The 24,648-nt window shown below is 40.3% G+C and overlaps 3 protein-coding genes across 5 annotated transcripts; 1 reads left to right on the forward strand and 2 right to left on the reverse strand.

The window, feature by feature from the left end:
- Window positions 1–268: 268 nt before the first annotated feature.
- LOC146467841 (uncharacterized) lies at window positions 269–1,345 on the reverse strand. Its single transcript, XM_085125523.1, has one exon. It carries the CDS (start codon window positions 1,311–1,313, stop codon window positions 870–872), a length of 444 nt encoding a protein of 147 aa, XP_084981649.1. The 5' UTR covers window positions 1,314–1,345; the 3' UTR covers window positions 269–869.
- A 423-nt stretch (window positions 1,346–1,768) lies between these two features.
- On the forward strand, window positions 1,769–10,803 carry LOC146467842 (uncharacterized). Of its 3 annotated transcripts, XM_085125516.1 has the most exons (6): window positions 1,769–1,901; window positions 3,031–3,164; window positions 5,976–6,137; window positions 6,822–8,063; window positions 8,997–9,365; window positions 10,509–10,803. In XM_085125516.1, exons 2-6 carry the CDS (start codon window positions 3,047–3,049, stop codon window positions 10,592–10,594), a joined length of 1,977 nt encoding a protein of 658 aa, XP_084981642.1. In that variant the 5' UTR covers window positions 1,769–1,901; window positions 3,031–3,046; the 3' UTR covers window positions 10,595–10,803. The 3 variants fall into 3 exon arrangements, with proteins under 3 accessions (XP_084981642.1, XP_084981643.1, XP_084981645.1); XM_085125517.1 differs by lacking the exon at window positions 1,769–1,901 and having other exon boundaries at window positions 2,268–3,164; window positions 10,512–10,803; XM_085125519.1 differs by lacking the exon at window positions 1,769–1,901 and having other exon boundaries at window positions 2,275–3,164; window positions 5,985–6,137.
- Window positions 10,673–23,783, reverse strand: LOC146467843 (uncharacterized). Its single transcript, XM_085125522.1, has 3 exons — window positions 23,578–23,783; window positions 15,513–15,762; window positions 10,673–12,922 (listed from the first exon to the last, which is right to left on the reverse strand). Exons 2-3 carry the CDS (start codon window positions 15,598–15,600, stop codon window positions 11,835–11,837), a joined length of 1,176 nt encoding a protein of 391 aa, XP_084981648.1. The 5' UTR covers window positions 15,601–15,762; window positions 23,578–23,783; the 3' UTR covers window positions 10,673–11,834.
- Between the last annotated feature and the right edge of the window lie 865 nt (window positions 23,784–24,648).

Here is a 24,648-nt window from a genome sequence, read left to right on the forward strand (position 1 = left end):
CGTTCAGCTATGGCTTCCCACGTGCTTGATTTTAGGGGTGTAAAGAGAAGGGTAATACGCCTCTTCTAGAGACTGCGTGTTAGGCTAGTCCAGCTACCCGTGCTACGGATGTGAAAACAAATACAGAGAGCAATCGATTTCCTTCCACCCACCCTTCCCTCTTTGGACCATAAAAGTTATGAGTGACGTCAGATTAGACTATTTTTCCTAGAAACCCTGAAAGCTGCGGTTACGATTGGGTCACAAATACAGAGGACATAAAACTCACTTCTTACTTGATGGATCACACATTTATTTTACTTTTCAGATAAATGCTTATTTGCCGAGCAATAGAGCAACGCGTTAATGCGATATTATACATTAAAATCAACTTGTCTAACTGCTTAGATGCGGTTGGCGTGTTTAATGTTAATCATCAATGCTCTTTCCAAGAAAACAAGGAACATCTTACATCTGTTACTCCTTCAGTACAAAGGTCAAAATGGAGCTCAATCTCTCTGATATAAAAATACACAAAAAAGCTTCTCGAAGCTGGATGTTAGTCTTGTTCCATCCACTTTTAACCAGTTATCAAATGTTAATAATCCGGAGTAATAATGATTTCAGTATTAGAGACTAGAAACTGAATAAGATGTTTCCGAAATGTTTCACTTTCAATACTAAGCCGCACTTACGGCTTCACTTTTCACATTAAAGAGTCATTACTTAAAATCTACGGCATTTTCTACACCATTAGTTAAATCTAAACTGAATGTTTTTTCTCTATTACAGAAAAATCGAACAGTACCTGATAAACTACTTCAAATTATTCTCCTGGCTGCTTCATCAAATTTGTCGCAAAATTCATAATGCTCCGGTACCCGTTCGCTCTAATAGTGTTGTAGGTAATTGCTGAGTGATTTTCCCGTGCGGAGGTGGCCCTCATAAGCCTCCAGCCAAATTAAACCTTTCATGGCGACCTGGTAAAGCGTGTTGTCATCAGTCCACTCGGCTGGCTTGTAATGGCAAATCTGCGTGCAGCCATCTCGGCATCCCCAAGTGTGGTCGTTAGTACTTCCTGAATCCATCACAGTTCCGTCGCGTTTCCTCAGACAGTAGTTCGGATAACTAACCACCATTTGTGGACAGGAGTTGGGGTAATCCGGCGGGATGTAAATCCTCAATACGTACTGTTTGTCGTTGGTGCATGTTACTTGGATCTCCACTCTTGTGTCTCCCCTCGGGTCTATCCAAGTCACGCTACCGCGGAAGTAGTTTTCAAGCAAACCTTTCTCGTACGCCAATCTCGTTTGTTGGGCTTGTGACCAAGGCATGATGACACTGATGTGGTGCTGAAGGCTTTTTTCAGACTTCGATCGAGGAAGTGCAGCTGAACCGAAAACTGAAAGAAGGCCCAGAGGATACTCTTTGCAGTTTCGTTGAAATTTCTTAGAAATGACGCACGCGCACGGCTACGCAACCTTTCAAACGTGCGTGCCCGTCATTTCTAAGAAACTTAAATGAAACTTTTCACAGTATATTCAGGGCCTTCTTGTAGCTTTCGATTCATCCCTACTTCTTCCGTCGATCGAAGTCTGACTGAGAGGCCTTCAGCGCCGCATCAGTATCAATATGCCCTGGTCACAAGCCCATCAAACGAGACTGGCGCACGAGAAAGGTTTGCTTGAAAACCACTTCCGCGGTCGCGTGACATGGATAGATCCGAGGGGAGACACAAGAGTGGAGATCCAAGTAACATACACCAACGACAAACAGTACGTGTTGAGGATTTACATCCCATCTGATTACCATCTGAATAGTGGGGTGATGGGGAACTATGCTGAAATGTTAACACCCTAAGGCCCAGATTACAAGAGACCGGTATGGACTCAGACCGGTGAGAGTAAGTTTACATGAGACCGGTCTAAAAGCATGAAGACCGGAACTAACTCAAATAGGTATTACTTCAGAGGGGTATAAAATGTGAACGTGCGACCAAACGTAAAGTGTGGTGGACGGTCGACATATGCAAGAGAAACCTGACATATTTTACTTCTGCGGTGTACTCCATTAATCTTTATAATGTTTATGGGGCGCTACTTTCCCATAGATTAAGACAGCAAAAAGCGAGAAGAACAGAACAAATATGTCCGCACGAACCTGCTTCTTGAAGAGAAAGAGAATACAGAAAGGATTCTTAAGAGGGCAAAGCATGTGGGGGAGGATAAGGACCCGTCTTTACTACACCACCCCCCCCCCCCCCTTTCCGAATTTCTCCGTCCCCTGAAGGCCCCTGCTTGGCAGGCTGATGATGGTCACTGCATGCGAGCAGCCATCTCATGATAAGTTTGATGGATAGTGCTGCTGCACTTAAAACAAGAAATCCAGTTCGATAAAGACTGAAATGGGGGGAATACTGATACAAGATCAAAATGCTTGTGAACCTTTTTCAAGCCAGTCTTGCCACCCAGCTAAGGAAACGTCGTTTACTTAGCAGTGTTGTTTTGCAATTAACGCAATTAAAGTGACTTGGGTGCAAATCGAAAGAGCTTGAACGCTCTAATTTGAATACCAAAATGTTTCACTCTGCGACCTTCGGGAAGCCAGGTTAGACAGCGAAGATAATTTCCATAACGACTTGCTTACTCGACTCTAATCTGATTGGTTTTTCTGCGCCCCAATGTGAAAACAACTGAAGCTGTTGTGGCTGTGTAGCAAATGTCACAACCAGACGTCTGTCACGTTCATTGAAGTCTTATTTTAGGCATTGGGCATTACGTTATCATGATGGATCTCGTTCTGTTACTCAGTTGTTGTTAGTTTAAGGTCTTGTCGAGATGTCATGAAATGTTGACTTCTATTCTGGCCAGCTACGTCACCGTGTTAACTCCACTCGCGATTGGCTGACAGCTGAGTATGGAACCCTATTGAAAGGGGTTTCCCCGCTTTTTCGTAATCAACGAAGTGCTGCGGCGATCCAAACACATCACTTTCACCGAATATTATAAAGAGGAACGTTCGTTTTGCTTTCTGTTCAAAAGGTGGAGAAAGTAGATGTGCATCTAGCATGTCAAAGAAAACTTGGAGAATTGTCTTGGCAGCCGTTTGTCTTTTCTTGTTGCTTGCGGGCGCCGCGACGTTCGTGTTTCTATACGAACGGGGAAGTAAACAGAGTGAACCGACAGGTGAGTGCACACCTCGTAATAGCCGTTCAGCGCTATTCTGCTCGAAGATATCTTAATACTAACATGAGCCAGTCGTTTGAGTATCGTGTGTTTTCCATACGCTTTTAAGTGTCATTTTGCCTATTAGAGGCTAAGGGAAGGCAAACCAGGATCGTATTAAAAAGAATTATTAAAGAAGGAACGATTATTTTAAACGAATAGACGCTGTGGCATTTCATCCACTCATAAATTCACGGGTTATGCCTTACTGTCACCACCACTAATCACATACAGTGCGATTCGTTTAATTGCCTTCTATAAAGATGGAATTCATCTTATTAATTAAAGGATGGATCTGTAGAAGTATAACTTCTTGGATTTTTAGCATACAACACTCTTTTCATCGACATTCTTAGTTTGGCCAAACGAATGAGATCGAGCCATTGAAATCACTTCCAGTGGACCAGTATAAAAGTCTTCGATGAATTATTTTTATTATATGCTCAAACAATTCTTTGAGGCATTTAGAAGGTAAATATCTTCGTGTCGTGCACGAAATTTAGATGCTGATCATTCATTTCATCAGTAATGAACCCTTTTGTTTAAATTAACAAGGAATGAGTGTATATGAACACTGGGACACGCAACGGTTTATCAGTTCGAAATGCCTTATAATGAGTATAATGGCCTCACAAATTCGGATTTGGTTTTAAAGCCGAAAATTTTTCTTCGGCAAAAGTTTTTTTCGGCAAAATGTCGGTTCAAATTTCGTAACATTGGAAAACTAATTGCTTTTGCTTTCGGAGGGGCAAAAATCTCGATAAAAATGTAAACGTCAGCTAGAAATTTCGTAAAGCCAAATTCGGGAAATAAAATCCCGTTACGTAAAACTTTCCTACGAGTTTTAGCCAAAACATCCCGGCGAACAGATCGAACTGTGTTAGTTTACAAAACGATTTGGGAACACAGGAAACAACATTTCAAGTATTTTGCATAAATGTTCTCGTTGGGTGCCTCTGAGAACAACAGTCCACAACGGAACGAGAACAAGGATATTTAGACAAAATAGTGCTATTTTATTTGTTCTCTATTTCTTTTTACTAGATTCGTCGACGTATAATGGGATTATATTTTATCGACCGGAAATTGCATAAACATCTAGAATCGATAATTGATCTTAAATTCTTTCATTTTTACCTTGGTATATTCCACGGCCAACATTAGAATTTAATATATTCAAGAATCTGCTGTTATGACGAGGTGACACGACGATAAAAAAGGGACTTTCCCGGTTTCCGAGAATTGAGCGGCGAAAACAATTCTCGGAAAGCTCTGGCCTCGAAACTGATCGAGGGCACCTGACAAGAGTATTTAAGAAAAATACTGCAATATTGTGTTCTGTTCGTTTTCGGACGTTTTTAAATTAAAATTGAAAGGGATATTGCGTACGCGAATACCGTTTGATCTGTCTGGAGCCCGGGGGGGGGGGGGGGGGGAGGTACTCCAAAAAAAATTGGGTATAGGGGTGTGCGGCCCGCTTTCCAAAACCCTTACCCTATTTATGACCAAAATCTGCGATTTTCCCTACCCTATTTATGACCTGAAGTAGCTTCTTCTAAAAAAATAAACGAACCCAGGACTAGAGTGCAAAAATCTATACCCTATTTATTACCAAAATGGCGGCAAAATGGCTAAAATCGATACCCTATTTATGACCAAAACAGCCGAAAAACCATACCCTTTGGCGCCGCACATACCTATATAGCCCATATAAGGGAGTACCCCCCGGGGTCTGGAGTCCTATCCCCCGATGTTACCAGCTGCCGTTAGCTCTCCTCCTTCTTTTTTTTTTTCCAAGCACCTCTAGATCTGAACTGGATGAATCTGTCAACCAGAGGACATAACTAATGCATAATTTTATTAATGACAGTGAAAGAAACAGCATAATTACTCAAGGCCTAAACTATCACAGCCATAACACCCCCTCCAAGAAAACTATTAGATCTATTAGATCAAATACGAACTGGGGACTACTCAGATACTTTATAGTGCATTGACAAACTGGAATTCCCTTCCAGAAGACATGAGATGTTTACCTTTTGATGCTTTTAAAATTTCATCACTTAAAATTTTAAATCTCAATAACTTTTCCCTTAGTGTGACATTTCTTAGTTCATCCATTATTAAAATTTTTAACATTTTAATATTTAGTCACTTTTTATGCAGTGCCCTATTAAAAACCACATTATCTGACTTAGGCCATCTGATAAAAGAACTTTCTTCTTCTTCTTCTTCTTATTATTATTATTATTATTTCCTCACACGTATATTTTGCTCTCTTATTAAACGGCATTCAGTTTTCGTCCCGTTTGAAAACAAAACTGAGTAATTGATTTTCCTACGTTATTAACTTTTTGACTGGCGAGCACCAAGGAAAACCGGCTAGTTTTTCAAAGTTCAATCAGAATTTCTCAGACGAAGAAAGTTCGTGGTCCATCGAACGGACACTCATAAAGATGAACCAGTATGTCAGTATTTGAGACTATAGAATGCTGTCTTGAATGGTTTAAATTCATTGTTGTTTCTCTTATTTTTGAACAGTGGTCTTATCACCGTTAAATCAATAGGCTCGCAACAGCTTTTCTGTCTTTGACGGCTGTCTTTTTAACTCTAGATTTCACAAAGAAGATAAGGAGCAGGCAATGCAAGAGCCCCAAGGTTTTTTCTTACTTTTTGGTGATAGGAAACAAAACCATGATTTTGTGGAGATGATCTAATCGAGCCCAACACAAAGTTTGACTTAGTCGTATTACTTCTTTTGTCTTTCACCAGTTGAAACAGATAAGACATCGTGTAAGATAAACACATCCGACTGCAGGGAGCAGCCAGGAAAATGTCATGTTTACGCCGCCTGTCAGAGGGATCCTGGTGATGATAACCATTATGCATGTAAATGTAAAGAAGGATTTTGGGGAAACGGTTCTTTTTGCCATGGTAAGGAAATCTGCCATTAGCAGTTTCAGTGACTTCCCGATTCCATTTCTACTTACTCCCACGAGTCTCCTGTAGTTCAGTGGTGGAGCATCCGAACTATTAATTGAAAAGTCAAAGGCTCGTCTTCCGTTGGGAGAACGTGGAATTTTGTTTTCCGAGTAAAGCTGTGTTACTGACAGAAGAACACGTCTAGACGGATAATGCTTCTTGTTCCCGTCTTTATACTAGAGACGCATGCGCATAACCAGACGAACAACGAATGTTTACCCGAGTTCGTCCAGACGGATAATGCGTGCTAAAGTGTAAAAACGGCCAATGCTACACAATTCAACATTGTTGAGCAAAAAATGTTGAACCGGCTGTTCAACAAATATTGACCAGTTTATCATGAAACAGGCCATTCAACATGTTGTACGTTGTTGGATAGAATGGAACTCTGCTCTATTCCGTTCAACAACCTGCAACATGTTGAACGGCAAAGAGAGAACGTTAAGCAATTTATAAGGGTTCCAACAAGTCTAGACACCGCTCAACATTTCTAGAGCAACAAATGTAAACAGTTGCACTGCGTATCAACGGGATTTGCGAATTGACCAGTCAAGATTGTATTCAATGTCCATTTAAAACCTTCATGGTTTTCTTTACACTGGCAATGGTTTAAACTTTCGGGTTTTTTTTTTTCAGATGTTAACGAGTGTGATCATCCATCGATCCTGTCAAATTGCTCTTCAAAGGCTGATTGCACGAACACCGTCGGTTCCTATGAATGCAAATGTCAGCCCGGATTTGACGGAGATGGACGCCTCTGCCAGGATGTGAATGAATGCAAGAGCGGGAAACACGCTTGCAGCGAGCGCGCCTTTTGCATAAACAGCGAAGGCTCGTACAAGTGTGTTTGTCTCCCTGGATACTACGGCAACGGAATAACATGCAATGACACTGATGAATGCAAACTTGACAGTCACAATTGCAGCTACCATGCAATTTGCAAAAATACGCTGGGGGCTTTTGAGTGCGTTTGTAACTCTGGATTCTACGGAAACGGATGGTTCTGTGATGATGTCGATGAATGCAATTCCGAAACTCATCACAATTGCAGTCAGCATGCATTTTGCATTAATACCATTGGGTCCTACAATTGCACTTGTTCTCCAGGATTTGAAGGTGATGGTTGGTTGTGCAAAGATGTCGATGAATGCAAGATCAAAAATGCCAATTGCAGTGAACATGCACATTGCACTAACACCGTTGGGGCTTACAACTGCACATGTCTGCCTGGATTTCAAGGTAATGGGTGGCTTTGCCAGGATATTGATGAATGCAAGACCAAAACACACAACTGCAGTAAGAGTGCACATTGCATTAATATCGTTGGGTCTTACAACTGTACTTGTTCTTCTGGATTCAAGGGAGACGGGTGGTGGTGCGAAGACGTTGATGAGTGCAAGACCCAAACACACAATTGCAGTCGGCATGCAATATGCACCAATGTCATTGGATCCTACAATTGCACCTGCATTCCTGGTTACCAAGGTGATGGTTGGTCATGCCAGGATAGAGATGAATGTAAAATCGAAGCCCACAATTGCAGTCAACATGCATCCTGTAATAACACAGCTGGCTCTTACAACTGTACATGTCATTTCGGATTCCTAGGTGATGGGTTCTTATGCCATGACACTGACGAATGCAACACTACTGGAGCTTACAGCTGTCACAAAAACGCGAAATGCATGAACACACTGGGCTCTTACGGATGCGTCTGCTTTTCTGGTTTCTATGGCGATGGGCGTTCATGCGTTGACAGAGACGAATGTCGTGAAGGAATTAATGTTTGTAGTGAGCATGCGCGCTGTGAAAACAATCCAGGCTCTTACAGCTGTTCTTGCAAAACTGGTTATTCCGGAAATGGAACGTATTGCAACGGTAAGTTGGAAAACAAATTTTTTTCTACGATATGTCACAACGGCAACTCAGTCTATTCAGATCTGTTTACGCAAGCGAGTTTCGAAGCAATTTTAGCTCCGATTTCGCTGCAATTTCAAGCGGATATGATGACCCTCTTCAGAAGAAAAGCGCTTACATCCTTCAATGTCTTCTCGAGGTAACTTTTGGGGTTACTATCCAAATTAAATCGACCGATCAGTGGCCATGAATTTGGGGCGACAAATCACGTTTCAATTGGACAAAATAATGACATCGTTAAAGTATGACATATCACATATATACTCGAACGGGATTCGAACGCATGACCTCTACGATACTGATGCAGAGCTCTACCGACTGAGCTGTCAAACAAACTGGGAGCTGGTCATATTGTAAATTCGTATTATATCCGTGAAGATTGAAAAGATGAACGTCACAAAACATATTCATCCCCACGGGTACATTACAAACTCACAAAGCGAAGAGCTCTGAACGGGTATCGTAGTGATCATGGGTTGGAATCCCGTTAAAGTATTTTTTTTCTGGCTTTCTTTTCTAAACTGCTTAAGTTCCTTGCATAGCTGCGATGGTCTTTCGTCTGTTACAAGTTTATTGTCAACGGGCCACTAAATGGTCTGCGTTACCCTATTCAGACATCAACTGATCTCAAAGGTCAATCTTAATAACAAAATCAGCTTCAAAGGGAAAAAAAGGACGGCACTACTAGGTGCAGAGTATTTTGAGTGTTCAGAAATTATTTGGTATATAATTGTGCAAAACCAAGGTCAATGATCGGGAAGCCGTTTGGTTGCTTTGTTGGTCAGGATTGATTTAAACATTTCAACGCCAAGTTATTGTTACTTTTAAGTTCGATTATCCATATTAATTAAGAACTGCACAAATGCTCACAAAATGTTTCCCTTGTTACCACAGACATCGATGAATGCAGCGAGGGCAACGCCAAATGCAACTCGCACGCTCAGTGCGTTAATACTCAAGGTTCCTACAAATGCCACTGCAAAGATGGTTACCATAGTCAGGACGGAAAGAACTGTCATGACGTCAACGAGTGCGAAAGAAAGCTTTGCCACTGGAATGCAGAGTGCAAAAACACCGAAGGCTCTTATAGTTGTAGCTGTAATCCAGGTTTCCAAGGTGATGGGAAGTCATGTGATGATTTTGATGAGTGCAAGGAGGGTGCCCACGATTGTCATGTGAACGCCAAATGCACTAACTCTAGAGGGTCGTATCGTTGTTGCTGTTTGAACGGTTATCACGGCAACGGTACAGAATGCCACAAAGGTTTGTGATAAGCCTTTTTCATTAACACTTTCTCTCAAATGATGATATCACTTAAATCGAGACTGACACTCATGACTCTTCTGTCATTACTAATCGTAGTAGTAAGTTGGATACAAACCTAGCAAAAAAAAAAAAAACTATTTTGTGACAAGTGCCCCTGCGACCGACTGTTATGGCGAAGGTCACGAGTTTGAATACCTCATCGAATACTCACTTCCTGTCCAGACGTTTACAGATGCGTTTTCATGGAAAACGGAACAAAAATATTCTGCCCAGACGAAAATGATTTGATAGATGGTGGCAGATCCCTCCAAAGTTTATGAAATGACCCTTTACTCTTCCTAAAATTGTTCCATTAGTCTTCGGCTAAAACTTTTGAACCAACAAACTGTTCAGCCGTTGCCTGGTTTAGCCGGTTCTGGAACAGAGCCTTCTCCAATCCTTGTCTGGCTTTGGTGCTCTTTTGAGCGTACTATGCCAGACAGGATCAACATCTGGGCCAATTTTGGCCTAGACGCGTTCAATGTGTTAAATTAATGACTCTTTTCGCACAAGTTGCTTTCAAAGCATCGAATAACCAACTGCGCCTGCGGCAGCAACAGGGCTTCGTATAAGGCAAATTGATATCGTGTGATCGTGTGATATTCATTCATCCTGTGAACTGGGAGGTAATCACGTGACCATTTGTTCTCAAGAGTGTCGATCCGGTCCACTGGCGTGCGTTTCCAAACGATTTCATTTGCAAAGGTTCACTCTAGAGAGCGTTTCCGATAACTGTCCTTGTGGGCAAAATAAAAACGTAACGAGAAGTATTCGTTTTCAAACGGAAAGGCATCCGTGTGAACAGGACACAACCTCAGATGTTTCTCGAGTCCCTTGACAGGACAAACTGATCAAAATTAATTTAATAAAGACCAGAAAAGCGTAACGAGTTGCTGTAACTGTCGCTTTCAAAGACCTCCAAGATCTCCATCCTTGGAGCGGGACAACTTGATACCCCGAACAAAACTGGTTAGTTCTTTTTTCGCGCCGATCTTTGCTTGGGTTTTCCCTTTGCCCGCCCTGACTAACTGCGCCTATAGTCTTGAGAATTTTTAAAGTTGTGGATTGTCACGTTTTTCTCTTTTTTTCTTTCTTTAATAGCAGCGTCAGTGGCTAGCCATGTGGTCCCATCTGAGGTCCTTCTCTTCGTTGCATCAGCTATCTTGTTGTGGTGGACGTCTGTGTAAACATCTGCAGTTGGAGATCGATTTTACTTGCCCTACTACTCATGATCATGGGGAGTTTCTAACAACAAGAACAAAAACTTTGTACATAGAACAGACATTAATTTTATTATTAACTTATTGGACATAAAATGTTCAAACAGTAACGTTAAACAAAAAAAAGTTCAACAAGAAGAATCAAATTTACCTAATAAAATATAAGCGACACAACGCAGCTTGTTGTTTTTTTCTCTACAACTTTTACCAAACCAAACTTGTAACACAGCCAAAAAGTAGCGAACATGAAATAATCATTATTCTATATTCTCTTGCTACACGCAGTCTCAAACTGAACTGTTGATAACAAATCATCATGTTAAATTATGAAGAAATGATTAAAATACAAAAATGTCCATAGTATAGCGGACGCGCACTCTAGCTCAGTAAGCATATTTCCAACAAAGCCGAAAATTCTTCCGAAATTTATAACAAAATTACATTCAACTAAGACCATTTAACTTTAATAAGTTATAACATATCAACAGTCATACTTTTTAATATATTTGACTATTGAGCTGGGTATTCCAAAAAACCGGACAACCGGAATAAAAACTTTGAAGGAGCTTTCGTCCTCACACGTCAAACTAAGTTCGAGCAATCGTATTGGCAATCTCCACAAAAATAATCCTCAAACATAAAAGATTCTAGCAATTGGTATTGGTGTTAATTGTTTCACTCTAACAACGTTCTATTCACCGATCGTTTTCTTGTTTACTCCCGAAGGAATGTACCATCTTCAAAAGCTATTGTGAAGGTTTTCAAGCGACCGAAACTCGCGACAAACGGAAGAGTTGAAGTGAAGAATGAGCAAGGTTTGACTGACTGGTTCAAAGCCAATAGTACATGTTTGACAATCGTATACTGTTGGCACGTCAAGCGCAAATTTGCCACCGCAGCAAGCGCGCTAAAAGAAGACGGAAGAGTTGAGTTAGTTTTTTTCGTTCCAGAACACATTTTGTCTACTCCACCGTTCATTTGTTAACACAATTTTGCAAGTTCTAGTAGCCGTGTGGGGATGTTTTTTAAGGCTATTGTAGCCAGCCTACAACACGAATCTTACACTGTAAGTGGATGCTTACAGCCGTGCCTAATGTATCCATTTAGTATAAAAACCTTCAGTTAGAAACCAACAAGAAACTCAGTTCTTCTCAATCAAAGTCCCTTTGCCCGCTTGAACGCTTTCTCCATGCCTCTCTGTCTCCGTCTATTGGTTAAGTAGAATCGCTTCATATTCGTCTGCTTTACATCTGAGGCATCTCGCCTCGTCGGATCCCTCGTCTTTGACAATATCTCTGACTGTGAACGCCAGATCTATGGCATCCAAAACGAGAAAAGCGGCACTAACTCCGATAATGAAACCTCCTGCAGCCTTAGCTCCAGTCTTTGCTCCTGCTTTGCCCACAGCTTTGGTTCCACCTTTAGCGACTGACTTCCCAGCACCCTTGGACACTGCTTTTGCACCAGCTTTACCGGCAGCTCTGGCTCCGACCTTTGTACCAGCCTTGCCAGCGCCCTTGGTTGCAATCTTTGCGCCAACTCTTCGGACTGCCCTTCCTCCTAGTTTAGCGCCAGTTCTGCTGAAATTCCTCGCCCCCATGTTTACACCAATGCTCAAAGCCTCTTTAGAAGAGCCTTCAATTAGCCCTTTGCTTACTGCACTTGTAACTCCTTCTACTCCAGCCCTGGCTAATCCTGGTACGGCTCGTAATGAATCCATGATCGAAGGAAGAACTTTAGTGAGCAAATCATTGGAAAGCAAGTCCTTCATGAAAGAAACTAGTAGATGGTTTTTACCAAGCATTCTGATGGCAAGACCAGCAAGAAACACAAGGCGAACTTGACTCTTTCCAGTTTTCAGCATGCTAATGCGTTTCCTAACGTTTTCTATTGCACGGTTGGCATTTTGTACAGCCCCTTCTGCTTCCTGAATAACAGATTGATTGGCGGAGGATTCCACGGCACTGGCGCCCAGGTTTGTACACGTCCCGGCCCCTACAAGTGCCGACCCTGTTACTAACAGCGGTGTTGCCACGCCCGCTGTCATGATTGTCGCGACACCTCCTAAGACTGTGAGCACTCCACCTGTGATATTAGCACCGCTTCCGACAGCAGAAGCTATCTTGCAATCCTTCCACACCTGGTCGAGAAAATCGGCAGCAGCTCGGAGCTGTTTTACAGCGTTTTCTACAGAAACGTTCATTGCGTCGACGTGTTTGGCAACATCTTGGACTTCTTCAACTAACTGCTGTATTTCCTCCTGATTCAAGTCATCCCAGCGCGCTTCTTCTACACCTAAGATTTTGAAAACATTTTTTTTCATTGATAAATGCTTTGCTCATTCCCCCGTCCGAACTATACTAATGTCTCATGTCACTTCGTATTGAGGTTGTTCGCATTGCATCCTAATAAAGCGAAAGTTGTCATCGATCGTAAACTGTAATATATGACTTTATCGTGAAAAAAAGGATTACTTATCATTCACTAGTATATACCACACAAGTGAATAGTGCTTTCCGCGCGCGCTGATTGGCTAGCTCGGGGGTGATTAGCCAAGTAATATTCACCTCCGAGCAGCCGAAGAGAAACAAGATGGCTTCTCGTTTCACCACGGTCACTTAAGAGGAAAATATTTCGATAGAAGAGACAGCTATTACAAAAAATACAAAAATGGCAACAAATTTTGGTTTGACGGTATTACATGGTAAGTTATTTAATCTTTCAAACCTCATATTCTAAGGCGAAAAATAAAAATACAATGCATTGTTTACGAAAACTGTCGAGCACTATAATTACAAGGCTAGGTAAACAATGAAACATCTAATGTTTTGCAGCATGGTCTCAACAACAGGACAAATTTCACACAACAATTGAAGAAAAGACACGTAGCAACTAAACAAGTGCCTCCAGAAGTTTTATTTGTCCGCAAGAAAGCGAGACGGAACTTTCTACAATAAGAAATCGCTTACCGCGCGGCACGCGAGATTTTAAAATTTCCCACCATTTGTCGGTATATTGTCATTTGTCAGAAATAAAGTAATTTTTGGTCCACTTCTTATTCAGCTTGTGTGGGATACACTAAAACAATTATTCACCTCCGTGCCGGTAAAAGTGATGGATATTTACCTCGCCGCTTCGCGGCTCGGTAAATATCCATCACTATTCACTTCCACTTTGGTGAATAATTGTTAATTATTTACCTAAGTTTATATTACAAAATGCTTCTGCACAATCACACGCTTTATTAGAACAAAGAAGGCAACGCAGAAGAAGCCTATTATGAACAACAAGGATTTTTCATTAAATCAAGAGCGATTAGAAACCGTTCCTTTTTATCTCATGACAGATAAACGTTTTCTTACATCGTCGCCTCTGTTCGCCTCACCGTTCGGGAACCCCATCCCGTGAAGGTGAATGTGGGCGTTTAATCCCGTGACAAAAGAAAACAATTTGCAGAAAAAAAAAAAAATCGCGTAAACGTTTTCTACTAGGGGAAATAATTAAAACGTCCGAGCCGTAGACTTAAGTTCCATGCAGACTTCCTTTTTTTTTTTTTCGTTTTTTTTCTAAGAGAGAGCCTGCTCACCAGCATGTTTTTCTTCATTTCACTTCGAGAGCTTCCCTTAGTTGCACCATCTTAATGGCCAAAAGATTGATATGGGTTCTCGCACGTTTAAGTTTCGCGTTCGCTCTCTGAGGATGAGAGCCTGAAACAGACCACTTTATCGCGATCCTGGGGGATCTTCCCATTGCGCTGAGACGTCAATATAAAGGCGTATTGCCGTCTTAAAATGACGGTTTCTGATTGGCTCAAAAACTGTCATGTAAACATGACAGCACGGCACTTAAATGGGTTTGGCGCGCACAGATCAAAATTTTACTTCTGTGAATGAACATGCGACGTTGGATGGTGTTGTTTATTTCTTTTCATTTGAGTTTACAAAGCTCCTGACACTGTTCAAGGACCACTTATAATATTTTTTAGTGGTGAACATGTACCATGGTACAGCGGATACAACTTTTTTCTTGAAGGTAAGCGAAAAAGAGTGATTATAAATTCGATGAAGAGAAATTTACTTAAAAGACTTTCTTGAGTGTGAAAGCCGCCACGGTAAATAACAATGAGCTTAAATTCCAATAAATTATGGCATTTTCAAAGCAAAAGGATCTGTTTCTTTTCTGATGTCTCTTATCTCTAGAAAAAATTGCTCCAAGAGCGCTGCTGCGTTCTCTTTCATGGCTCAGGTTTGTCAATTTGATCTTCTTGTCGTAGCGCCGAACGGCAGACTCGCGACTCCGCCCAATACGGAATATATTTTCTCCCAACTAGCCGTCAATATAAAGTCGTATTGCCGTCTCAAAATCGAATTCAGTCTATATTATTGCTAATTATTCAAGCGTGTATATTCAGCCCACGTGGGCTATTGGAGTGACAAGTGCCGTCATACAAAAGTTGTTTTTGTTTCGTTCCAAAGTAATTTCTAAAAATAGCTCGTCCACTGCCATGTTTGAGGTTTTGCTTCTAGCAGTTTTTGTTAGCTTGAGCTTATAATAACATCTCACAGATCTGCGACTTCTGTAAAACAAAATCTTCAAAAATGTGTGGCCATTCACCAAAACTCGATAAAAGAGCTTAGGTAAACTAGCTTTCGCTTCAATTTCTTTTGTTGTCTGGTCCGCCTCATGACTGCCAGTTGTCTCATTTTAGGTCCTTTTTAGCAACCAGTTCTTATGTTAATTTCTAGTCAACATGTTAACACGTCTAAATTCTGGAAACATTTAAATATACCTACGTTCTTCTATTGAGGAGTCTTCTACAATCCGTGATATTCAGAATACTGTATTATTTTAATATATTAATTCAGGGAAGTTCGTTTCAACTTACCATCGCCTTCGGTGAATATCTGATTCAACACATACAGTGCTATCACAGCGATTACCACGAGACCAAGGAAAACTCCCGGCAGCCACATGTCTGAAGGTAAATGGAAAATGGAAGAAATCCACAGAATAAACCTCGAGACCTTTGGATGCTAATGAAGTCGCAAACTTGAGTTGTTTACTCCGGGGTTTACTTTCAAGATTCCGGGAAAAACCTCTTCTCTGATTACGGAGAAGTCCCTTGTATTCAAATACTGCAGAAAATGACAAAAAATACGATAAAAGATAAACAAAAGACGGCGGATGGTCTTTAGTTCTGTCAGCGCTTCTAATAAACCAAAAAAATGATGGTGTATTCTATAACACAGGAAACTGACTCAAACCTGTAAATTTGCATTCTAAAGGCAAATAAGTTCTTTGTCTGCCAATCGTATTGTACCTAGCCGGTCAAAAGTTAATATTTCGTGATAAATAAAAATATATTTTTCAACGAGCCGGCATTATCCAACTATGAAATCAATATACTGGAAAGTCGACCAAACAGATTCGAAAAATCCCCCTGTTAAATTGAAATTGAAACTGAAAAACCAGGGGCGGGGCAGAAGACTCGTCAAATTTTCGTATCTGAATCATCCAACAAAAGCTGACGTCACATCCGGTCAAATTGGCGCCCAGCAGCCAACCTCGTTCCCAGGGTCTCTCTTCTTCCCACCCCAGCGAGAGAGAGAGAGACCCTGGGTGAACCTGGTCACGTGATAGCACACGACAAACTTCTCCCCAGTCGGGGTATACTCGCTCAATTATTTTATTCGCTAGAGTCGATCAGAGATTTTCAAGCGGGTGCGATTTTAAGCAAGCAAAATGCGAGAGATTTGGCGCAGTTTCATGCCGTCTGCAAAAATCGTATATTAAGTACAATCTAGGGAATTTCAAACGGTCAATGAAGCAGAGGTTGATCATAAACTCTCAAACTCTGATCTACACTAGTTGGAGCTGATTCTATGAATTGTACCAGAAATAGCATTTATTCAAGCTTAAACTGCGGTAATAAGTACATCTTTTGCTCTATAAAATGAAATGTAGTTCATAAAGAATTCTTTCAGTAACAGCATTATTAATAATTCACCACTCAAGAAAATACAAATACATTCTTCTTGTTCAGTATTCTGTTTATTTACATGTAATTCGCGAAGCACAATATTGAATATATATTTGGTCACCGATTTCCTGTGAATAAATACATTGTTTTCGATCGCAATCAGCGCTCTGAGCTCAACATTTTTCGTTTAACTACGTCTCAAAGTCAAGGACATAGGGAATAAACTAAGATGAAAAGTACCTTTGAATTATATTCACACGCGGCTTGCTTCAGTCCGTTGGTATTTCTGAACACTTCGCCTGCTCACATTCTATTGCCGAAAATTCTTGGTGTTCCATTCGGCAATACTAAAATTGATCTTCTTTCCCATTTCACCCCATTTGGAGCTCTGTTAAAAGGCGTAAAGCCAGCTATACTTCTGTTCTAATCACCATGCCTGTTTAGGTTTTGACTCAAGCGTCCCCCATAGTCTGTCGGTTTCCCTCTGGCGTCCCGAAACGACTGTTTTTAAAATAATTCTTTTGGATTAACAACACTCTAACTGAGTGGAAGAAACGTGAACCTCTTCCAGGTCTCAAGTGAGTGTGCGATGTAGAAATGCTTGATCGTAAAATCGCTTGTTGTCGTAAAGTTCGTAGCTGGCTTCTCCGTCTTTCTGAGAAAGCAACAACTGCATACTTTACTACCCCTCCCTAACGGCTAATTGTGTCAAGCACCCAGATTTTGGGTGCCACGTGACCAGCTTCACCCAGGGTCTCTCTCTCTCTCGCTGGGGCGGGAAGAAGAGAGACCCTGGGAACGAGGTTGCCCAGCAGCATGTCTCGGCGAAGTCGAAAGATGGCGTCCCGGTAAGGCATGGTTTCTTCGGATTTTTGAGCCATCAGTATCAGAAATTGTGAACTGTGGATATGAAAGATGTTGTAAAGATATTGCTTCGACTTCATGAGCAAGGGCTTTCCAAAGGAGTCATTTTTTCTTTTGTTTTGACGGAAAATACGAGACAGCTAAGCGTCGTGTCATGGCGAAAATCTCACACTCTCAAAACGAGTGGCGTTCAGGCTTTTGGCTCTTGTGGCTTCTGATCGTTCGAAAGCTGAAATTTTAATAGCCTATCCCGTGTGCAACATAATGGAGAAGACATCGCCAGTCATAGTTTGCAGTGTTAACATCGGGAACCTAATTATCTCTCGACGTGAAGTGTTGGAAGCCTGTATCATCGAAGCTGTTCCAATTGTCTTCGTTGTAAGAGACTCGTAATCTTCCAGGTGAGTAAATGTAGTTATCTTCATTTCCAGTTCTTTTCTGCCGACGTGAGTACCTTTACATGGGGGCTTTAGAGTAATAAGTCGGTTTTGTGCTTCGTAGTTCTTTAATAAAGACGCAAGTGACGTTCAATTAATAAATAGCTATAGTAATTCTGGTAATTCTCCTATCTGAAATGCATTTCATATCATGTTGTCCTGCCAGTGCAGGCTTGAGGAGGGGCTTGAGTCAGAAAATGTATCTGCGTGGCCTGGTTCATATTGCTAGTGTGAGACAGTCGTTAAAGTTATTGATGTCAAGCCATCTTTAACATTAAATTAAATAGCATTATTGCGAATGACATTATTTCTCAAGTATTGAAAGAAACAACCCCTTCACCCTTTACCTCATCTGCACTCTCACCACTTGGGTGCTCATGGGTTAAGGCTTTTTATACATTTGCACTATAATTATGCACCTGTGACATCAAATAGTGGTAAGAACAAACAGTATGCCACAAGCCACAGACAAGTGGCATGACTGATGCTCTTACCTTGTTTTGAAGTCCTCTTTGGGTTATCAAAGGACACATGGAAGGCCAAATGGACTTTGAAAACTCTTTATGGCTGACAATGTCATTTGTACATCATATAATTATTTACCGGTTATTTCAGTTATGTTAGTTGGTGCCAAATATTTAAGGGTGGGGAATTGTCTTTTTCTCTGTGTCCAAGGTTGGGGAGGAGAACATAAAGTAAAAAAATATATATATATTTGCAAATTCCTGGAGGTTATCTATCAGCAGTAATTGACCCATACATTAAGTTCAAATAACATTGTCTCCTTTGAACCAATGAAAATCAAAGTTCATTTTGACAAGGAATATTGAGTTCTGTTCAATTCAATGAAAAATCAAAAGTTCAATAACCACACAATCAGTTCAAAAACCACACATGAATTCAGTGATTTGTTTTCAATTTTCTCTCGTTGATGCTTGTCAAGGATGCAAATGAGAGGCCTGCTTGTAAATTTCATATTAGTTCAATTCAAAGAAGGCTTAAAAATTCAATCAGCACACCAAAACAACAAACCTCGCACCCCTTCCCTACCCCCCCCCCCCTGCTATGCCAAAAAAAGGGGGGATTATATAAATGTATATATATTCATTAACCACCTGGGTGATAGCAGACCTCAAAATAAAGAAAAGTTACTGGTGTGGGTGTTTTTACTTCAATGGGTCCTGCCAGTAGGGAAAGGGAAGGAAGTGGACAATTCAATTGAATTCAATTCAATTTTACTCACACTTACTACAACGAAATACAATATATTTTATAGTAAGAAAAAATGAAACGTGCAGAGCACTTAATTAAATGATTTTACCTTCTACGGAAGAAGTGCGTAGTGGTCAAAGGAGCAAGGCTTTCGTGTTGGCCACTTAACAAATCGACAGCAGTTTTCTATGGTCTATACTCTTATAGACAATGAAGTGACGTCAAACAATGTTCAAAACCCAAGTGGAACCACGAGCCACAGGCGAGTGGTTTCACTGCCAAGTTTTGGACAGTTTATGGCATCATTTTATGGTCTATTTAACAATTAGACGGCGAGCTCGAGGTTTCTATCGGCTGATAGTTGGCGAGGGGCGAAGCCCCGAGCCAACTATCAAAGGCTATAGAAACCGAGAGCGAGCTGTCTAATTGTTTTAGCATACCTCAGTGATCGATCTATGAAGCAAAAGAATCTTTTTATCTCATAAATTTTGATATATTTGTGCAATGATGCATGCTCAATCGCGCGCGCGCTGACAAACTGCTGTCTATCGATCGATAGACGGCACCTGTGTAGACGGCACCTGTGTAGCCAATAAGATTGCGCGTGACGTGATTGTCGGTCACTGAGGTATGCTAAGAGAGTATAGACCATAGAAAACTGCTGCCAATTTGTTTTTTACAATAACATGGAAAAAGTATGAGCGGAATTGGCAATTTTTTTTTTCATTGAAAAAGCGCGCGCATGACATCTGACGTCATTTTTATTGTCTGTACTTTTATAGACAATAGCTATGAGCCAATCAGCGCGCCGGAATTTGGACTGTTATTGTAAAATACCTCCGTGCAATTAAATAAAATAGGGGAAAGTAGAATTTACAATACTGGTTGAAGAGCTCTGCTAATTAAATTAGGCTTGGGAGATGAAAATACAACAGTAAGGAAAAAAGTGTTTACAGCAAATTATAAGTATATAGTATACGTTAAATTTTGTTAATATTATTAATGTTTGGCTATCAAGTAGAAAAAGTTTGTATTTCTTCTTAAAAACATTGTGGCGCAGTCCTCTGTAAGTGTGAGTAAAATTGAATTGAATTCAATTGAATTGTCCACTTCCTTCCCTTTCCCTACCTGCAAGGCCCATTGCACTAATAACACCCACACCAGTAAATTTTCTTAATTTTGAGGTCTGCTATCACCCAGGTGGTTAACAAATATATACATTTATATAATTCTCCCTTTTTTTGGCGGGGCGGGGGGGGGGAGGGGTGGAAGGTTTGTTGTTTTGGTGTGGTGATTGAATTTTTAAGCCTTCTTTGAATTGAACTAATATGAAATTTACAAGAAGGCCTCTCATTTGCATCCTTGACAAGCTTAAAGAAGAGAAAGTTGAAAACACATCACCTATAGTTTTTCTTACATAGGTCTACTGTCACTGAACTGATGTGTGTTTTTTGAACTATTGCTATGGTTATTTGACTTTTTGATTTTCAATGAACCATAGGACTTCTAGATTTTTACAAATTTACCAACAGACCACTAATCTGCATCATTGACAAGAAGGAAGTGAAACTATGTCCAAGAAAAAGATTTATTATTGGGCAGCTGTTGCCAAATATGATTACAAAGACAAACAATGGATAAGTGGGCAATAGATTTTTAAATGCATGTAAGCCTGTTACCATTATTTGTAATACATGGATACTTATTAGTTTCACTTGTACTTTCTGCCTACTCTAAATATGGACCACGCTCCCGTAAAACCCTCTCCCCTCCCCTCTCCTCTTATCTGTCCAATTGGAATAAGAAACCTTTCACCTATAGTTATTCTTAGAATTGAGGTCACTGAACTGATGTGTGGTTTTTGAACTGACTGTGTACATTGAACTTTTGATTTTTCATTGAATGGAACAGAACTCAATATTCCTTGTCAAAATGAGCTTTGAATTTCATTGGTTCAAAGGAGACAATGTTATTTCAACGTAATGTATAGGTCAATTACTGCTGATAGATAACCTCCAGGAATTTGCAAATATATATATATATTTTTTTACTTTATGTTCTCCTCCCCAACCGTGGACTCAGAGAAAAAGACAATTCCCCACCCTTAAATATTTGGCACCAACTAACATAACTGAAATAACTGGTACATAATTATATGATGTACAAATGACATTGTCAGCCATAAAGAGTTTTCAAAGTCCATTTGGCCTTCCATGCATCCTTTGATAACCCAAAGAGGACTTCAAAACAAGGTAAGAACATCAGTCATGCCACTTGTCTGTGGCTTGTGGCATACTGTTTGTTCTTACCACAATTTGATGTCACAGGTGCATAATTATAGTGCAAATGTATAAAAAGCCTTAACCCATGAGCACCCAAGTGGTGAGAGTGCAGATGAGGTAAAGGGTGAAGGGGTTGTTTCTTTCAATACTTGAGAAATAATGTCATTCGCAATAATGCTATTTAATTTATTGTTTAAGATGGCTTGACATCAATAACTTTAACAACTGTCTCACACTAGCAATATGAACCAGGCCACGCAGATACATTTTCTGACTCAAGCCCCTCCTCAAGCCTGCACTGGCAGGACAACATGATATGAATTGCATTTCAGATAGGAGAATTACCAGAATAACTATAGCTATTTATTAATTGAACGTCACTTGCGTCTTTATTAAAGAACTACGAAGCACAAAACCGACTTATTACTCTAAAGCCCCCATGTAAAGGTACTCACGTCGACAGAAAAGAACTGGAAATGAAGATAACTACATTTACTCACCTGGAAGATTACGAGTCTCTTACAACGAAGACAATTGGAACAGCTTCGATGATACAGGCTTCCAACACTTCACGTCGAGAGATAATTAGGTTCCCGATGTTAACACTGCAAACTATGACTGGCGATGTCTTCTCCATTATGTTGCACACGGGATAGGCTATTAAAATTTCAGCTTTCGAACGATCAGAAGCCACAAGAGCCAAAAGCCTGAACGCCACTCGTTTTGAGAGTGTGAAATTTTCGCCATGACACGACGCTTAGCTGTCTCGTATTTTCCGTCAAAACAATAGAAAAAATGACTCCTTTGGAAAGCCCTTGCTCATGAAGTCGAAGCAATATCTTTACAACATCTTTCATATCCACAGTTCACAATTCCTGATACTGATGGCTCAAAAATCCGAAAAAAATTATGCCCGACCCAGACGCCATCATTCGACTTCGCCGAGACAGGCTGCTGGGCGCCAATTTGACCGGATGTGACGTCAACTTTTGTTGGATGATTCAGATACAAAAAACGTGCCAGGCGCTATGGAGTGTTCCCCCCCGCCCCTGTGAAAAACCGATAAACAGCCACAGGAAAGTTTGCTTTTAAATCGGAAAGAAATTTTATTTTCGTTTCAGCTGTTCTGCTTGTCCCACGTTGATTGTCATATGATTTTTTCTTATGTTTCAGCTAGCGGCCATCCAGGGCTTTACCGGACGCACCGAAATAGTAAGCAGCTACCCATGTATGACGTTCCGTCGCAGTCAAAATATCCAGATATCGAAATGTTATTCCAAAAGCCAAAAAAATAGTCGAGGTGTACAAAATAAGATAACGAAAATTATAACTTATAGCTCCAGACCAAAAAAATATGTAATCGAGTTCCAGTTTATTTGGTGAAATCATCTGTAATGAGATTTTCGATGGGAAAAGAAATATTCGAAGTCGAAAATTTTTGATGACGTCGCGAATGAAAAAGATATTCGAGTCGAGTGCAAAAATAAATAAATAAATAAATAATAAGGCTTAATAATAATAAGAATAGGCAGTCAACGACTGCATGTGGCTATTGCTGTTTTTATTTAGAATATTGCAGTAAAACAAATAATACTCAAATGAAAGCGAATAAATAAATAGCCACAGTTAAGTTTATTGAATCTGTATCAATAAAACAATAGATAACAAAACAACGCCGGATATAACTCCAGTTGTTATCAGTTCAAAACCTAACTGAACAGACAATTTCTCGTCGATATATAAAGTATTTTTGTTGTTCCAGACAACATAATATTGTTTATTATGTGAAGTCCAACCTCTATTACCAACACAACACAAAGCTTGTAATGAACAAAACGTAACGGGAAACCTCCCAGAGGAGTTTATTTATATTCGCTCCCCGCCGTGAAGGGAACTTCGAATCTCTCGAAAGAGAATATTCACTCCCCAAAAGAGATACGACTCTTGAAAAGGGTTTAAATCGCGACACGGAAAAGATATTCAGCTCGACCGCCACCAGAAGACCAGTAAACAAACGCTTCGATGGAGTCGTACAATTTCTGGTAGTATCTAATCGCCATAATTTGTCAAGACTTGGCAAATACTTTAAAAAATAGTTCTCAATAAATGCGAAGACAGCTGTGCTTGATTCTTGAACCGATATGGTTTAAACTCATTGTTAAAAGGTGAACTCACCTTTTAAACGACGCAATCCGGCGAACGGATGTGACAACTGAAGCGAGTTGTGAGCAGATGGCGAAAATCGGAGCTTTTCCGTAGAGATCGTGTGACCACGTGCTTATTCCGGAAGACATACGAAGCCATTCGAAGCGGTCGTCGACAAGCGTTGAGCTGATGAGTAAATGGCACTTGATAGAAAATCAGCCTGTGCTAAGAAAGATCTACAAAGAACCTCCCCTACTTTCGCACAGAAACTGAGGGAGATCTTTGAAAGGCGTACTCGTAAGACTGCAATTAAGCTTGAAGGTCATATTCTTCCTTTTATCCACCAAAAGGAGCCGTGCTTGGCCTGTCGTCATTATTTTACTAACAATCTGAACAATCAAGACATAACTATTGAAGGTAATAGTTGTTCTGGAAAAGTTGGACCGAAAATAGAATTAACTACATTCAAGACATTCTGAATGAAAATGGAAAATTCTTTACTTATGAAGAATTTAACCGCAAGTACAGAATAAAAATTTATTTTCTAAACTATTTTCAAATCCTTGCATCAATTCCAGCAAACCTCAAATCAAAGGCAGCTTTTACACCCAGACCTAGGAACTTTATTTTTGATGATTGTGATATATTTGACTTATCTATGGACACGTCGATTCAACTTTCAAAAATGAAATGTAAAGACTATTATCATCTCTTTCAAGAAAAAGCGGACTGTTACACCAACAGCCGTGAAATCTTGGGCCAGACAACACCCTGATATAGAATGTAAATGGCAAAAAAAATATTTAAAAATATACCTCACCTCTCTACTATCAACAAACTGAGACAATTCTCTTTTAAAATGTTACGCCGTCTTGTAGTGACCGAAAAAGAGCTCAAACGATTTAAAATATCAGATAACGAGGAGTGCGGTTTTCCTGTAATTCCGCTGATTCCTTGGAACATGCATTTCTGGAGTGCCCTGCAGGCCAAAATCTCTTTCAAGAAGCCCTAACAGGGTTTAATAATAAGCACAGAGTTAATTTTACTCCATCTAAACTACAGTTCCTATTTAAGGACTATGATCCTCCCCCGAGGATTATT

This window comes from Pavona decussata, unplaced genomic scaffold (genome assembly GCF_977016875.1).
Source record: "Pavona decussata unplaced genomic scaffold, jaPavDecu1.1 SCAFFOLD_134, whole genome shotgun sequence".
NCBI classification, from domain to species: Eukaryota; Metazoa; Cnidaria; class Anthozoa; order Scleractinia; family Agariciidae; genus Pavona; species Pavona decussata.

Excerpts from the sequence above, each read along its gene's own strand:
- LOC146467841 (XM_085125523.1), bottom strand. The coding sequence starts at position 1,313 with ATGCCTTGGTCACAAGCCCAACAAACGAGATTGGCGTACGAGAAAGGT.
- LOC146467842 (XM_085125516.1), top strand. The coding sequence starts at position 3,047 with ATGTCAAAGAAAACTTGGAGAATTGTCTTGGCAGCCGTTTGTCTTTTC. Across the intron at positions 6,138-6,821 it reads AAACGGTTCTTTTTGCCATG|ATGTTAACGAGTGTGATCAT; the intron begins GTAAGGAAATCT and ends TTTTTTTTTCAG. Across the intron at positions 8,064-8,996 it reads AAATGGAACGTATTGCAACG|ACATCGATGAATGCAGCGAG; the intron begins GTAAGTTGGAAA and ends TTGTTACCACAG.
- LOC146467843 (XM_085125522.1), bottom strand. The coding sequence starts at position 15,600 with ATGTGGCTGCCGGGAGTTTTCCTTGGTCTCGTGGTAATCGCTGTGATA. Across the intron at positions 12,923-15,512 it reads GATATTCACCGAAGGCGATG|GTGTAGAAGAAGCGCGCTGG; the intron begins GTAAGTTGAAAC and ends TCAAAATCTTAG.